At 42.4% G+C, this 14,000-nt stretch overlaps 1 protein-coding gene and 1 long non-coding RNA gene across 6 annotated transcripts in view; one reads left to right on the forward strand and one right to left on the reverse strand.

Annotated features, from left to right (window-relative positions):
- Positions 1-14,000, forward strand: part of LOC137841843 (uncharacterized) — a 33,598-nt gene that overhangs the window by 4,012 nt on the left and 15,586 nt on the right. For 2 of the 3 annotated variants that reach the window (XR_011088781.1, XR_011088782.1), the window contains exons 2-3: positions 6,630-6,782; positions 12,468-13,033. This is a non-coding gene — a long non-coding RNA (uncharacterized lncRNA). The remainder of the gene's footprint in view (positions 1-6,629; positions 6,783-12,467; positions 13,034-14,000) is intronic. The other variant, XR_011088783.1, reaches the window with a different exon arrangement.
- LOC137841832 (myosin-13-like) overlaps positions 5,729-14,000 on the reverse strand; it is a 37,479-nt gene continuing 29,207 nt past the window's right edge. For 2 of the 3 annotated variants that reach the window (XM_068655211.1, XM_068655212.1), the window contains exons 31-33: positions 13,700-13,883; positions 12,632-12,797; positions 11,615-11,820 (exon numbers count right to left, since the gene is read on the reverse strand). In XM_068655211.1, coding sequence (XP_068511312.1) covers positions 11,630-11,820; positions 12,632-12,797; positions 13,700-13,883 — 541 coding nt within the window. In that variant the 3' untranslated portion in view covers positions 11,615-11,629. Of the gene's footprint in view, positions 6,185-6,584; positions 6,681-6,779; positions 6,885-8,325; positions 8,497-9,585; positions 9,712-9,795; positions 10,000-10,082; positions 10,392-11,614; positions 11,821-12,631; positions 12,798-13,699; positions 13,884-14,000 lie in introns of those variants that run through there. The other variant, XM_068655214.1, reaches the window with a different exon arrangement.

A 14,000-nucleotide genomic window follows, 5' to 3' on the forward strand; every position in this document is an offset into this window, starting at 1 on the left:
AGGGAAAAGGTATGGAATTAAGTTGGACCCTGACTGAGCCTTTGGTGCTGGTATTAGAAAAGTACAGGCTGGAGAAAGATAAAGGAAGTGTTAAAAGGGTTGCTGAAGGTGTTAAAGGTGTGGCATGTAGTATTTAACAGAGCTGTTTGAAGTTGAATGAGCAGGGAAAGGTGATGTAGGCATTATCTAAGTAACAGTCTAGAAGTTTTGGTATATTTGCTGTGGTGTTTGTTCAGTTTCCCAAGCATCGGGGAGGGGGGAACAGCCTGCTTCACCAGGGGCCTCTCCAGCGGCCGCAGGGGGGTTTCGGCTCCAGCACCTGGAGCGCCTCCTCCCCCTCCTTCTGCACTGACTTTGGTGTCTGCGGGGGGGTTTCTCGCTCTCCCAACTGCTGTTGAGCAGCAGGTTTTTGTTTGTTTCTTTGTTTGTTTGTTTTCGTGGCTGTGCTCTCACAGAGGCACGGACTGTATTGCTCATGGCTTGGCTCTGGGCAGCAGTGGGTCCCTTTGGGGCCGGACGAAATTGTCCCTTACCTGCCACGGGGAGGCTTCTGGGTTTTTCTCACGGGGGCTGCCACTGCAGTTTCCCACCCCCACACCTCTCACACCCCCCGAACCTTGCCATCAAACCCAATACACTGGGGAACAGCTAGGTCATTACTGACTTGTAAAGTATCAGGGATTAAATTAACTAATGAAACCCTAAAAAGTGATGGGGGCAGAAGGGGCTGGGATAACAGTGCCACTTTTGGGGGATACCAAGCTGAGACCAGGGGATAAAATGATCACTGGGTAATTATTGTATGTACCCAAGGCAGGGACTAACTTGTTGGGAAGGGATTTGATGATTAAATTGGGCATTCAAATAGTAAATTGTTAGACTGGAATAACAGCGTTATTAATGGAGTGCTCGCAGGCCCTGAGAGCAAACATACATGTATATGCACCTCTTACTGGAAAGACCCTGAAATGGGGGCGGAAGCAACAATATAGGTGGACAATTTTACCTCAGGGGTTTACAGGGCCACCTATCTATTTGGGTAAGTTCTAAAAAAAAAATAATATATATATATATATATATATATATATATATATATATATTGGAGCAATTATAACCTCCCAAGGAGGTATTAATGTTAACAAATATGTGGATCATTTTCTATTGTCAGGACAGGAGAAAAGAGTTGTGAAGAAAGCTACTAACAAGCTATTCAACTTTCTGGGAAAGCAGGGCTTGGGAGTATTAAAAAAAAATAATAATAATAATAAAGTACAATATGGAGAAAGAGAAATCAGGTATTTAAGGCATCTAATGTCTGAAGGAAAACAGAATAAATGCAGAGAGGATTCAGGGAATTGTTGAAAATTAAGAAAGAACTAAAAAGATTTAAAAGAAAGATTTTTTTTAAGGAATCAGGAGCCATGAAGTCTGAAGGAAAATGGATTCTCCCTGATGGGAGAGAAATGCTGAATAAAGTGATAATGAGGCAAATATTAACTGTTTTACATCATAAGAGTCATTGGGAGGTGCAAGCAATATGTGATAAGAAAGTATGTCTGTGTAGGAATATACACTTTAAGGGAAGCACATATGCAGAGGATGTACCATATGTCAAAAGGTAAATAAAAGTTCTTCTGTAACCCATCTAGAGAAGGACGGGAGCCAGGGATTTGACCTTTCCAAAGTATACAGGTAGACTTTACTGAGTTACTTGTTTGTCCTAATTGACCATGTGACTAGATGGGTGTAAGCTTTACTGCAAGGGTTAAAGCAGGCCTTAGAGATTGAGTGGGATTTTCACAGCCCCTGGCACCCCTCCTCTTCTGGGAAGGTGGAGCGAATGAATCAGACATTAAAGAAGCAATTAACTAAACTAGTGTTAGAAACCCAACTTCCTTGGGTAAAATGCTTACTCCTACAGGTTTAAACAGCACCAAAAAAATGATATAGGAATTTTACCATATGAGATGCTGTTTAGATTGCCCTATCTGGGCAGAAGGAATGAGATACCAGAATTCAAAACAAGAGAGTTTTCTTAAGAACTGTATTCTGGGGTTGTCCTCTTCTTTGTCATTTCTCAGGACCTGTGGGTTGTTGGCTCAAACCCCACCTTTGGAATTCCCCATTCACCACCATCACCCAGGAAATCGGGTCCTGATTTGGACCTGGAAAGAGTCAACTCCGGCCTGAATGGGAAAGACAATTACTAACCACTGAAACAGCCGTAAGAACTGTGGAAAAAAGTTGGACTCACTATACTCGAGTGAAGGCATCCGTCGACGCTAGTACCTGGGAAGCTGTTCCTACAGAAGACTTGTTGGAAGTTGAAATTGAAGAGAAAAATCTCATAGTGGACTCTGAGCAGGATAAGAGCTTACAATTGTAAACTAACCTTTTATTTTCACAGGTAAATAACGACTGTGACTTGTGATTGAGAGAAAGAACAGACCTATAGCGAATTGCAGTGCTCCCAAGGGGGGGTTGTTATAGTAGTAGTGTACATCTTATTTTTTTGCATCGATAATTATTTGGAAACCTAAGGTTTAAAAATAATGACAGGGAAAAATTGATTACTGATTTTGTTTTTAGTGATTCTAGGCCTCAGAGAAGGCCTTGGTCAATTGGCAACTTGGAAAAGGCATGACCAGATAATAGCAAAAACGGGATACCCCATCAAAATATGGGTGACTGTGACAGAGGTTTATGTACCACAATCTGTCACGTTTGATGTTTGTGAGGTGTTAGCTTGTGGAGATTTAAATGCCCAACGACAATTGAGCAGAGAGAACAAATAACTGGGAGAGACCCAACAGCCAGATTGAGAATAGCTGTATGGAAACAATCCTCTATTGCCATCAGAGAAAGGGAGAAACTCAAGGAGAAAACAGGAGAGAAAACAGGAAGCCCTCTGAAATGTGTCAGTTCAAACAAGGTATGGGGATGTGAATGCCTGGATAGAATGGGTCAAATATACCGTCCAGAGTCTCAACCGTAGCTACTGCAATGCTTGTGCCTCGGGATGACCGATTGCCCAGATAGTGCCCTTCCCATGGTGGTGGACCAAAGACTCCCAAGGGATGCGATGTATGATTGCATTGTACCAAGAAAAGACTGCCTGGGGAAATGAGGCCTGTAAGTCTCTCTTTGCTGTTTCTTGCATGATAACAGTATCACGGTTCCCCCTGCATTCTCTACAGCTATAGATAGCCATACAGCTTGCCTGTCACGGCAGGGTGTGAGTGCTACCTGGCATCTGGGAGAATTTGCCTTGTGCTACCAAGGACTTGATGGGAAACTGCTCAAGACTAGAGATCCCCAGGGCAGATCTCTGGTGGTACGGTGGAGGGAAGATCTTACGGTCCACCCTACCATCTAATTGGGAAGGCACTTGTGCACTTGTTCAATTAGCTATACCCTTCACCCTGGCATTTGAAAGAGAAACATCACAAATACCCAGAGGAAGTAAAAGAGGCTTAGGAATATCATTTGATGATAGAGTATACATAGATTCTATGGGGGTACCTAGAGGAGTTGCAGATGAACATAAAGCCAGAAATCAAATTCCTGCAGGGTTTGAGTCACTGTTCTGGTGGGTAACAATCAATAAAAATGCGGATTGGATTAATTATTTCTATTATAATCAGCAGAGATTCATCAATTATACCAAGGATGCGATGAGAGGAATCGCTGAACAACTAGATGCCATCAGCAAAATGGCTTGGGAAAACAGGATAGCATTAGATATGATGCTCGCAGAGGAAGGAGGTGTGTTTGTGTGTGTAATACTGAGCAACCATTGTTGCACTCTTATACCCAACAATAGTGTCCCAGATGGCTCAGTAACAACAGCATTGCAAGGGCTTACCACCCTTGCCAGTGAATTGGCAGAAAAAAATAAAAAAAAAATAGGCATATTTGCAACATTGATCGTAGTTGTAGGAGTTTTGACAGCCATTGGTTGCTGCATTATCCTCTGTGTAAGAGGACTAGTACAGTGGTTAACTGAAACCGCACTATTGAAACAAATGACCATGGAGCTACCACCTTACTCAGATAAGGAGATAATGAGGAGATGGAAAGCAAAGAAAGCAAAGAAGAAGAAGTCTATCAAATTACACCTTAGAGAAAGGTTTTGCAAAAATCAACTGTTTATAAAAAAAAAGAAAAGGGGGGAATTGTGGGAATAGAAATGTTGTTTTTGCAGTTACATTGTTTAGAAGGAGGGAATGTGGTACTGAGATATGCTTACAGTGATAAGAAAGTTTAGCAGGCGACCTAGTAAAATGCAGACAACCAGACTCCTTAGGACAATTAGGTGAAAATCACGGTGTCAAGTCAAGTCAGATAAGTGAAGAAACATTACCACTTCAAGCAGTAAAAATGTCAAAAGAAATTTGAAATTTAGCAGGCCGGCAACTGAAGGCCATGCATTGTTTGTGAAGCATCAAATAGATTGTGAACCTGGATTACCCACTCAGTGGGGAAACAGGGGAGGGTCCTGCCATCAAAAGGTATATAAACTGTGTTTTGGAACTAGTAGATGCGCTCTCTCCTGCTTGTGGGGCACCTGCCATTGCAATTGCGAATAAATTACTACTTCACTGAGATCCTCGTCTGAGCCTAAGTTATTGGCTACGGAGTGTTTCTCACACCTGCAGGGCTAGGGAGGTGATCGTCCCCCTGTACTTGGCTCTGGTGAGGCCGCACCTCGAGTACTGTGTTCAGTTTTTGAGCCACTCACTACTAGAACAAGTCCTACGAGGAGCGGCTGAGGGAGCTGGGCTTGTTCAGCCTGGAGAAGAGGAGGCTCAGGGGCGACCTTATTGCTCTTTACAGATACCTTAAAGGAGGCTGTAGTGATGTGGGGGTTGGCCTGTTCTCCCACGTGCCTGGTGACAGGACAAGGGGGAATGGGCTAAAGTTGCGCCAGGGGAGTTTTAGGTTAGATGTTAGGAAGAACTTCTTTACTGAAAGGGTTGTTAGGCATTGGAACAGGCTGCCCAGGGAGGTGGTGGAGTCACCATCCCTGGAAGTCTTTAAAAGACGTTTAGATGTAGAGCTTAGGGATATGGTTTAGTGGGGACTGTTTGTGTTAGGTTAGAGATTGGACTCGATGATCTTGGATCTTGAGGTCTCTTCCAACCTAGAAATTCTGTGATTCTGTTTACTTGCCCTTTAAATATTACTAAATTCAGATTGATAACATGCTGATATTTTTCCAAGCTTATGGAGAGATGTTTGCTGACTTCCCTCCCTCCTCCCTCCCCCCCCCCCCCCCCCCCCCCCCGTTCTTTTTTCTTCTGTTCTCCTGTTTAATTGTTATCTAAACATGTAAGTTGAAAACATGGAGGACAAATGACATGTCTGTGCCCATTACCTTGGGAATTCTTTTCCCTGCATTGGATGTAATCCATACTTGGGTAACTGCTGCCCTACTTGCTGTAAGCATTTACACTCAATCTCATTACAAATGAGATAGCCCTTACAGTCACCAGTGTGCCATGCAGGTTTGTTTTTATTTCTCACATCTACTTAGGGTTGACTAAGAATGTAGAGGCCAAACAGCGGTTACATGCATACCTACTGATTAGAAGCAGGTAATGAATATTTGTTGTATGCATAGAAGTCTCTAGTGTCAGGGAGCCTGCAGCAGCTCTGGTCATGGACCTCATTCTTCTGATTTCTAAATGTTAAATAAATAAATAAATATGCAGGTTATCAGGGGTAATTGAATTATATGTGGGGTTGTTACAGGTCTGTGGCTATTGCACATGTTATGCCATATTACTGGCAAAGAAGTATTATCTTCCAATTCTGCTGAAAGACCTGGATTCTTACAGTAGATTATATGTGGTATATACATGTATCTTGGGAGGCACCAACAGGATTTTCAAAAAACACTGATTTTGAATAAGTGCCAACTCTGTCCTTCCTTCATGATGACAATCCAGTGCAAAAGTGGGAAAAGACTGCTGCCAGGTCTTTGAGCAGAGATCTTTGTGGCACTTGTTGAATAAGAAGGGTCCTTCTCTGCAGCCCTTGAACTCACCTGTCTTCCAATATCACGGCTTTTGGCTCGCAGTTTGTTAACTAGAATTTCAGCAATATCAGCTCGTTCTTCAGCCTCTTCCAACTTGTGCTGGGTCTTGCGGCATCGACAGAGATTAGTGTTTGCCTGTGCTTCCTGAAATCATGGTGCCATCAGTGACATGCACACAATCTGTCATCACCCTGTTCCACTTAACACCCTGCACCTGCTCCATAGTAATGTAACCTAGTACAGTTAGCCTCACAGCTCTATCCTTGCAGTGCCAGAACTCAGTGCATTTGTACTACTTACAGGAACATGAGTACTGGGAAAACTGGCTGGTGTGACTCCAAAAGTGTAACAACTCCACGATAATTACAACTGTGCCTGCTCTGTTGTAAGCCAAAACTCTTTAAAATATAGGGAATATTCAAAGATAATGGCCACCACTGTCCCATCAAACTGAGTATTCACTTATTTTAATGAACCTGGGAGACCAGACTTTTCAGAAATATCCACCCAGGACCCACAAAGATTTAAAGAGTCCTGCACTCACAGCTTCCTCAGCCTGTTTCTTGTATACTTTCACTTTTAACTGCAGCTTGTCCACCAGTTCCTGAAGCTGAGAAATATTTTTCTTATCCTCTTCAGACTGTGAGAAGTGAAAATAAAGTCATCCTGGAAAGATGGACCAATGTGATGCACTTAGAATACAAGAAAGATACAGAATAGAGCAGAGGATTTGAAATACCTGGTAAGTGAGCTCCTTCAGTCTTCGTTCATACTTGCAAGCAACTTTCACTGACTCTATTCCTCGTTTCTGCTCAATGTCAAGCTCATTTTCTAGCTCATGAATCTGAAACAGAGTATCATGATAAAGACAGCAAGCTGCCAAGAAGGGCTGCTGACATCATTGTAGGATCCAGGGTTTTGCAGACTAAGGGCTGCAGAGCAGCTTCCTGCAGCTCCTTCTTGGACTAGCTAAAACCCATTCACCATGCTACATTAGTAGTGACATGGTGTGTGACTCCACAGTTACTTAAACAAAGAACTTTGCTGTGTGTAGCTGGGGCAACTTTAACAAAAATCAGGCTTAAATCTGTCAGGGAGGAAGAAACTGAAACAGTGAAGGGAGGGTTGTTCTGCAGTATATGCAAGTCAAATTTGGACACCAATTGTTTTCTTTTTTCGGTGGGTATTTCCTTCCATGACCAAAAGCACCTAACTCCCAGTCAATTGTGCTATATCTTGGAACAGGAATAGATTGAGTGCAGTAAGTGAATCAGGCAAATGTTCCATCTAGCCTAGTGCTCTGTCTCTGGGAGTGGCAATAGCAGATGCTATTTAGGGATGGCATGGAAACCTGGCCACTGTCTACTTCCCTCACACTTGTTTAGCTTCCACTGTCATTAGATTAGGAGTTTCAGTTGACATATCTGTGCCTGTTCCCTTAAGTGTCTGTTTACAAACAGCTGATTCCTAATCCCTTTTTGAACCTTCTACCACTGCCTCTACAGTTTTCTGTGACAGCAGTTTCCAGAATTTCACTGCCCAGTCTGTATAGTACTTTCTTGTATCTGCTTTAAAGTGACCTCCAGGCAAAGATCTTCTCTGTATGATCTGTCCTTCTAATATTGTGCATTTTGATGACTAACCATCATGAATGCATCTAGTTTACTACTTTCATGATTCTGTAAACTTTGATCACATCCTTCTCATCCATCTCTGCTCCAAACTGAAGAGTCCTAGCCTTGTTTGTCCCTCATCATAAAGCTTCACCCCCTCATCTGCCATTTCCTGGAAGGTTCTCTAACTGGTGGGTTCTTCTTGAGATGCAGAGACCAAACTACATGTAGTACATATAATATAGTGGCAAGTAATGCTCTCTCTCTCTCTCTCTCTCTGGTCTCAGTGCCCTTCCTAATAAAGGCTAACTATTTTTTTTTTTTTTGGCTTTTTGCTTCTACTGCACATTGAGCAGTTTCTGAGACCTGTCATGGATTGAAATCTCTTCTTACTGTAACTGCCAGTTCCAAACTTGTCCCCATGTAAGTATGTTTTAAATTATTTTTCCCTAGGAGTATGCCTACACCGGTGTTCATCTGCCACCATCTTTGCCCACTTATTCAGGTTTTATGAGGTTGTTCTCAAGTTCCTTACATGCAGTGCAGCATTTGACTATTCAATGTACCTCATCAAACCTGCTGGAAATCCCTACTGTAACCTTCCCAAGAGATTCCAGCAGCCAAAGATCAACTCAGGACCCTGACCTTAGTGTACCCCAGTTTCTCCCATACCTTTGCCTCTAGTTTCTGAAGTTGCTTCTTTCCACTCTTCAGTGCCAGCTGCTCAGCCTCATCCAGATGGTGCTGCAGGTCCTTCACCATTTGTTCCAGATTCTTCTTCATCCTCTCCAGGTGGGCGCTGGTGTCCTGCTCCTTCTTCAGCTCTTCTGCCATCATGGCTGCCTGGTTATAGTACAGAGTTATATCTTCACATCACTAGCAGTTCCGTGCTCCTGTTGGGAGCAATGAACAATGACCAGCTTCATATTGGTGTTTGGATCTCTACATTCTCAGTCGGTGCCTATGGCTGTGCTAAGGGTCTGTCATATAAGAATGATCACCATTTGTTGGTATTTCTACAGGTACTCTGCCTTGGAGTATGGGCAGGGTTGATGACAACAAGAACAACATCCAAATGACTCAGGATCCAAAGTTTAAAAGCATCTCTGCTAAACTAAATGATTTTAAATATCTGGTTGTTTGGTGCTTAAGTTTCAGAGTCAGACTCCTTAGCAGTGTTTACCAATTAAATGACCCTGAATGTCTCCTAATAACAATGAAAAGCTTGTGCCCGTTGAACTCTTCAGAATCCTGAATAGCTATCACCACGGTTTCATAAAAAGGACAGAGAAGCCATAGGGGAACCTGCAGCATGGCTGCTGAGGGGGAACCAGAACTAAACACAGTACTTCAGACCCAAGTGAGTCGTGATGTGTTGCAGTAGTGTAACAATTTTCTGTTTCATCTTCATACACCCTTTCTGGATAGTTCTAACATTTGTTTCTTCTGATACTGTCGAACAATTTCCTTGTTTAAATAAAACATTTCTATTTTCCCTTTTTATTTTCTGTATCTCTTGCATAGAGACATATGATTTTAGTCTCAGTTCCTGTTTTCTGCTGTATCTAAATAGGACTGGGTTTGGGCTATTCTTCCCATTTCAATTTTGCCATCATTTGTTTTTTGCTTTCTATCTACCCTGGAAGTCAAAGTGAGTACCCACAAAGTAGGTATTAAAAAGAGGAGACAGGGTTCTTTGTCAAAACAGACTGGTAACAGAACATGAGTAGATGACCTAGACTGAATGGTTCTTCCATGACAAGCAGTAGAGCAGAGGCTGTGCAAGGCCCAAGTAGGAGGGATTGTGCGTCACTGATATTTTCTGTTCCTAAGTTGAATAATCAATTCTCCCCCACCTAATGGCTATCTTTCTAAAGTATAAATGTGACTGGAGTAGTATAAAATGGAAGAGAGGCAAGCAGGAGAACTCACATCTATGATTGCTTTTTTTGCTTTCTCCTCTGCATTTCTGGCTTCCTGAATGATCTGTTCAACTTCATTCTGTAAATAAGTAATGTCTGCTTCCAGTCTCTTCTTGGTGTTGAGGAGGCTTGTGTTCTGTTGGGACAGTCCAAAGACAGCTCATTTCCATACCATTTCATGCCAGACTAACATGCCTGTTACAAAGGAGATACCAAATACCTGAGAGTGGAGAATCTGCACTCGCTCACTGGCATCTATCAGCTCCTGCTCAGAAACTTTCCGGACTCGCTCTGTCTGCTCCAGGGCAGCTCTCATCTCCTCAAGTTCTGTTGTCATCAGGTTGTTCCTACGCTCTACCATAGCAAGCTGCTCCTTCAGGTTATTATTCTCTCTCAAAGCATCATCCAAATGGAGCTGGGAATCCTTTGAAATTGAAAGCACCATGAGATTCAGAGGCAAGCAGAGTGTCAAAGTCTTTATAGGACAGCTGCCCTTCTGATCTCTACCTGGAGTTGCCCTTGCATGCCTTTGATGTGCTTCTGTGTCTCTGCCACCTGACAGTTGGCATGGCTCAGCTGTATCTCCATGTCATATAGATCTCCCTCCATCTTCTTTTTCAGCCTCAAAGCATTGTTTCTGCTTCTAATCTCAGCATCCAACGCAGTTTGCATAGAATCTAATGCCATCTGGTGATTCCTCTTCAGCTGTTGGATTTCCTCATCTTTCTCTGCATTCCTTCTATCAACATCTGACTTCACTTGGTTCAGCTCCAGCTGAACATGCAAGATTTTTACTTCTTTGTGTTCTAAAGAGCCCTAAAAGTGTTGAAACAATATTATTTGTCCATGTAGTGTCTATTCTAGGAAATGCCCATGCAGAATTTTGACACTTCACAGTCAGTAACACAGATGTATTTGCATTACTGTGGACCTTTAGAAAAGGCCTAACTCTGCAAATGCAGACTGCTTTTCCCATACACAGGAATTATTATACCTTAGTGGGATAGTAATCAATAATTTAATAATAAGATTTCTTAGAACAGTGACTCCAATATCACAAATTCTGGGCACTGAGAGCTATGTTGACACTGCAGAGATAACAAAACACATGAAAACATTAAATTTACAGGAAAGCCAAGCCTCATACTGAGAAGAAGCTTGCTGTCATTTGTGTCTCAATGCTGAATTCTGTTTAGAGACTCTGCACATAGTCCCTCCCAAGGTGCGAAGCCCCAACAACTGTGTGAGCATTCCCCCCTTCCATACAGCCTTTTCCCTGTGATATTCATATCATCTAGCTTACAATGTTTAGAAATTAGAGTTTGAGGCTGGGTCTTCAGAACAAGTGGACAGAAATAAGCACATCCAGAGGATTAAGCATTTGATGTAGCCCTGGCATTCCTTTTTAGAACAGACCCTCCAGAGATACCTAGTTCTCCTTCTTGGTTCTACAAAGAGCCTGTGGTGACTAATTCAGGATTAGACTTCTGACATTTAGATACAGAAATTGGACCAGATGGATTATCATGGCCACTATAATTCTTGTTCCTACTGCTGTCCCATCTAGTGTGATCTCAAGATCAGATATGTCAATTGTTTTTATTCCATTTTATTCTATCTAAGGAGAGTTATGGTGAAAATGAAATGAAGCTCTTCATGGAAGTGGACATCGCAAAAGGCAACAGAAAAAAGTTGATACTATGGAAATCCTGACTGAACTAAGCATAAAAATATTCCCCCACAAGAACGAAGCAGCAAGGGTAAAGGTTGTCCAGCAATACTATGAAATCTCCATCCTTGAAAATTACAAAAACAATTAGAATAGGCTCTGCGTAACGTAATGTATTTTGACTAGGGAACAAAAACCGTCAGAGTTTTGAAACAAATGACCTTTCTGTAGCCTTTCAGAGGAGCAAAATCAAACTGGTGGTGCAAAATGAGCTTAGTTTTAGCCTGGGACTGATTTTTTTTTTTTTTTTTTGTGTGTGTGTGTGTGTGTGTGTGCAAGGTGGCACAACAAGCTATGCTACATTAGGTGAGGGGCAGTCTCTATGTTATTTGTTCTGCTTTCTCCATTTATGGTCTCTCCCAAAACAAGACCCCTTATTGAGGACACTTGCCTCTGCTTCTTCTAATGCTGCCTGAATGTCACATTTTTCTTGTTCAGTTTGCTTCTTTGCTTTCTCCAGTCCATGATTAGTTTTTCCAGCTTCAGCAATCTGTTCAGTAAGATCAGAAATTTCCTCTGTAACACAGAAAATACACATTTAGCTCATCTTGTTGCCAATGGCACCTGCAATTGCTGTTTGGCAGTGGGAGTGACAGAAGAGATAATGGTGTATTATGAAATGGCAGTGAGAGAAAATAACAGATCCTGTCTCACGTGCAATATTTATTTTGGATTACCTGCTATTTCCAGTTCAATGTGCAAGTTTAAAAATGAGGGGGACCAACTGGAGGGAGCTCAGAGAGTAGTATCAGCTACCTCTGGATAGTGATATCGTATCTCCAGAGACAGTTCTGTTTGATTCCCAAAATCCCAAATTCATTCCCAAATTCTCCCTCCCCAGGGATCACTAAACTTCACAAAAGAGAATTGAATTCCTTTACACAATTAGTTGGCTGATTAAATGACAATCTGTTGTGCCACATCTGCATGGTGCTCCAACCAGAAGGCAGACAACAGCCCACCAGGTCTTTTCTAATGGTAATGACTGAAGCTGTCTGAAAAACATTAGTATCTGTTTTCATCAACATTTCTGTCTGTTCGGTTAATGTGTTCCCTTTCCATCAAGGGGATTATGATGGTGTGAAGGAGGAGAAATATAATGATGGTGTTAGAAACCATGAGGAAGTAGGATATTATCATAAGCTGTACTCATGTGCTTATAGGTGACCTTGTGATGAGCTGAACAGGAAGGAAAGTCACCTAACCTGAGTTTTGTGGGAAAACCATAAGAAACAAAAGCTTGGGAAGAGGCAGAGTTCATGTACCCCAGAAACACGGAAGCATCTTAGCATGATGGGTCCCAGCTGACAGAGATCTGAGAACTTACGCTGGAGGTTCTTATTCTCCCGTCTGACAGTCTCTGCCTGGTCAAGAATTTCTTCATAGGCATTCTTCATCCGGAATATCTCAGTGCTAAGGGAGCAAGACTCCTTCTGGGCAGCTTCCAGGTCAGCCTGACTCTCCTGGTACTTCTGCTTCCACTCAGCCACAACCTGGAGTGACAGAAACCATCAGAGCATAAGAATGGCCCGTTCTTCAACACTCCTGTCCCTGTACGTATATGTAACAAGAGCCTCAGAGGCATGGCATCGGGTCACAAAATCTTCTTTGTTGCACATTCACTGCCTGTGACAATCAATTCACTGGGATACATACTTTGTCTGTTACAAGGGCAGCTACTTATGTTATCCTCTTCAGACAATAGGAGTGTATGCCCCCAAGCTCACAGGTAGGTGTTTGGTTTCACAGCAACTTGGACACAACGTGGTTAGTCTGAATGAGGCTGTGTGAGCCTGTTTATTATTTCAGGACCCAGTGCTCTTGCACTCAGCTCACCAACAAAGATCGTGCTATTTTCTCCTATTGTCTTCTGCACAGCCCTGCAGGCCATGTTCTTTAGCTCATCTACCCATTTCAACCACATACACAGGGCTATGCAACATCACTTGGGCAAACAGTGTTGAGCCTTTTAGTAATGTTATTAAAGGCAGTGAAGGTTGGAACTGATTAAGGAGGTTGAAGCTATGCCTAATCTAAATAAAAGGCCGGAAGACTAGCACCAGCCAAAAGTAGGGGCTTGTTAGAATTTATATGAAAACTTTCAGTCTACTTGATCAAAGATTTGATACAGATCTTCCCATTCTCCCTTGTGAAAGCTTCATGCTTTTTAAAACTATCAGAAATCTATGTTATTATATGATGTGGTTACCTTAGATTATTCACACTGTGACATTATTATTACTACATGTCCTGTTTGGTGCTCCTTACCCCCAGTTTTGCTTTGGATAAAATATAATTTATTTTATTGTGAGTGCAGAACTTTCATGCTTTCAGAATTTGGCCTGGCCTATCAGATTTTTATGATATTCGTATCTGGTAGGCTTTCTGAATGAACCTTGTCAAAATTCTTCTGCTTTTTATCAAATGCTGCACAGGCTGCGTTCAACCTCTCCATGTCAATCATGAGGTCATCCACTTCCCCCTGCAGCCTCTGCTTTGTCTTCTCCAGTGAAGCACACTTTGAATTGACAGCCTCAGTCTGCTCCTCTGAATCCTGCAGCCGCTGAGCAAGCTTCTTTCTGCAGGACAAGACAATCAGTACTGAGAGAAGGAAAATTCTGACGTTCTGAGAAAATGGACAGGAAAGAAGTGTGGCATAGGAGAAAGAAGAAGAGAGAGCAACATACAAAGCTGTG

Source organism: Anas acuta, chromosome 18 (genome assembly GCF_963932015.1).
Source record: "Anas acuta chromosome 18, bAnaAcu1.1, whole genome shotgun sequence".
In the NCBI taxonomy this organism is placed as follows: Eukaryota; Metazoa; Chordata; class Aves; order Anseriformes; family Anatidae; genus Anas; species Anas acuta.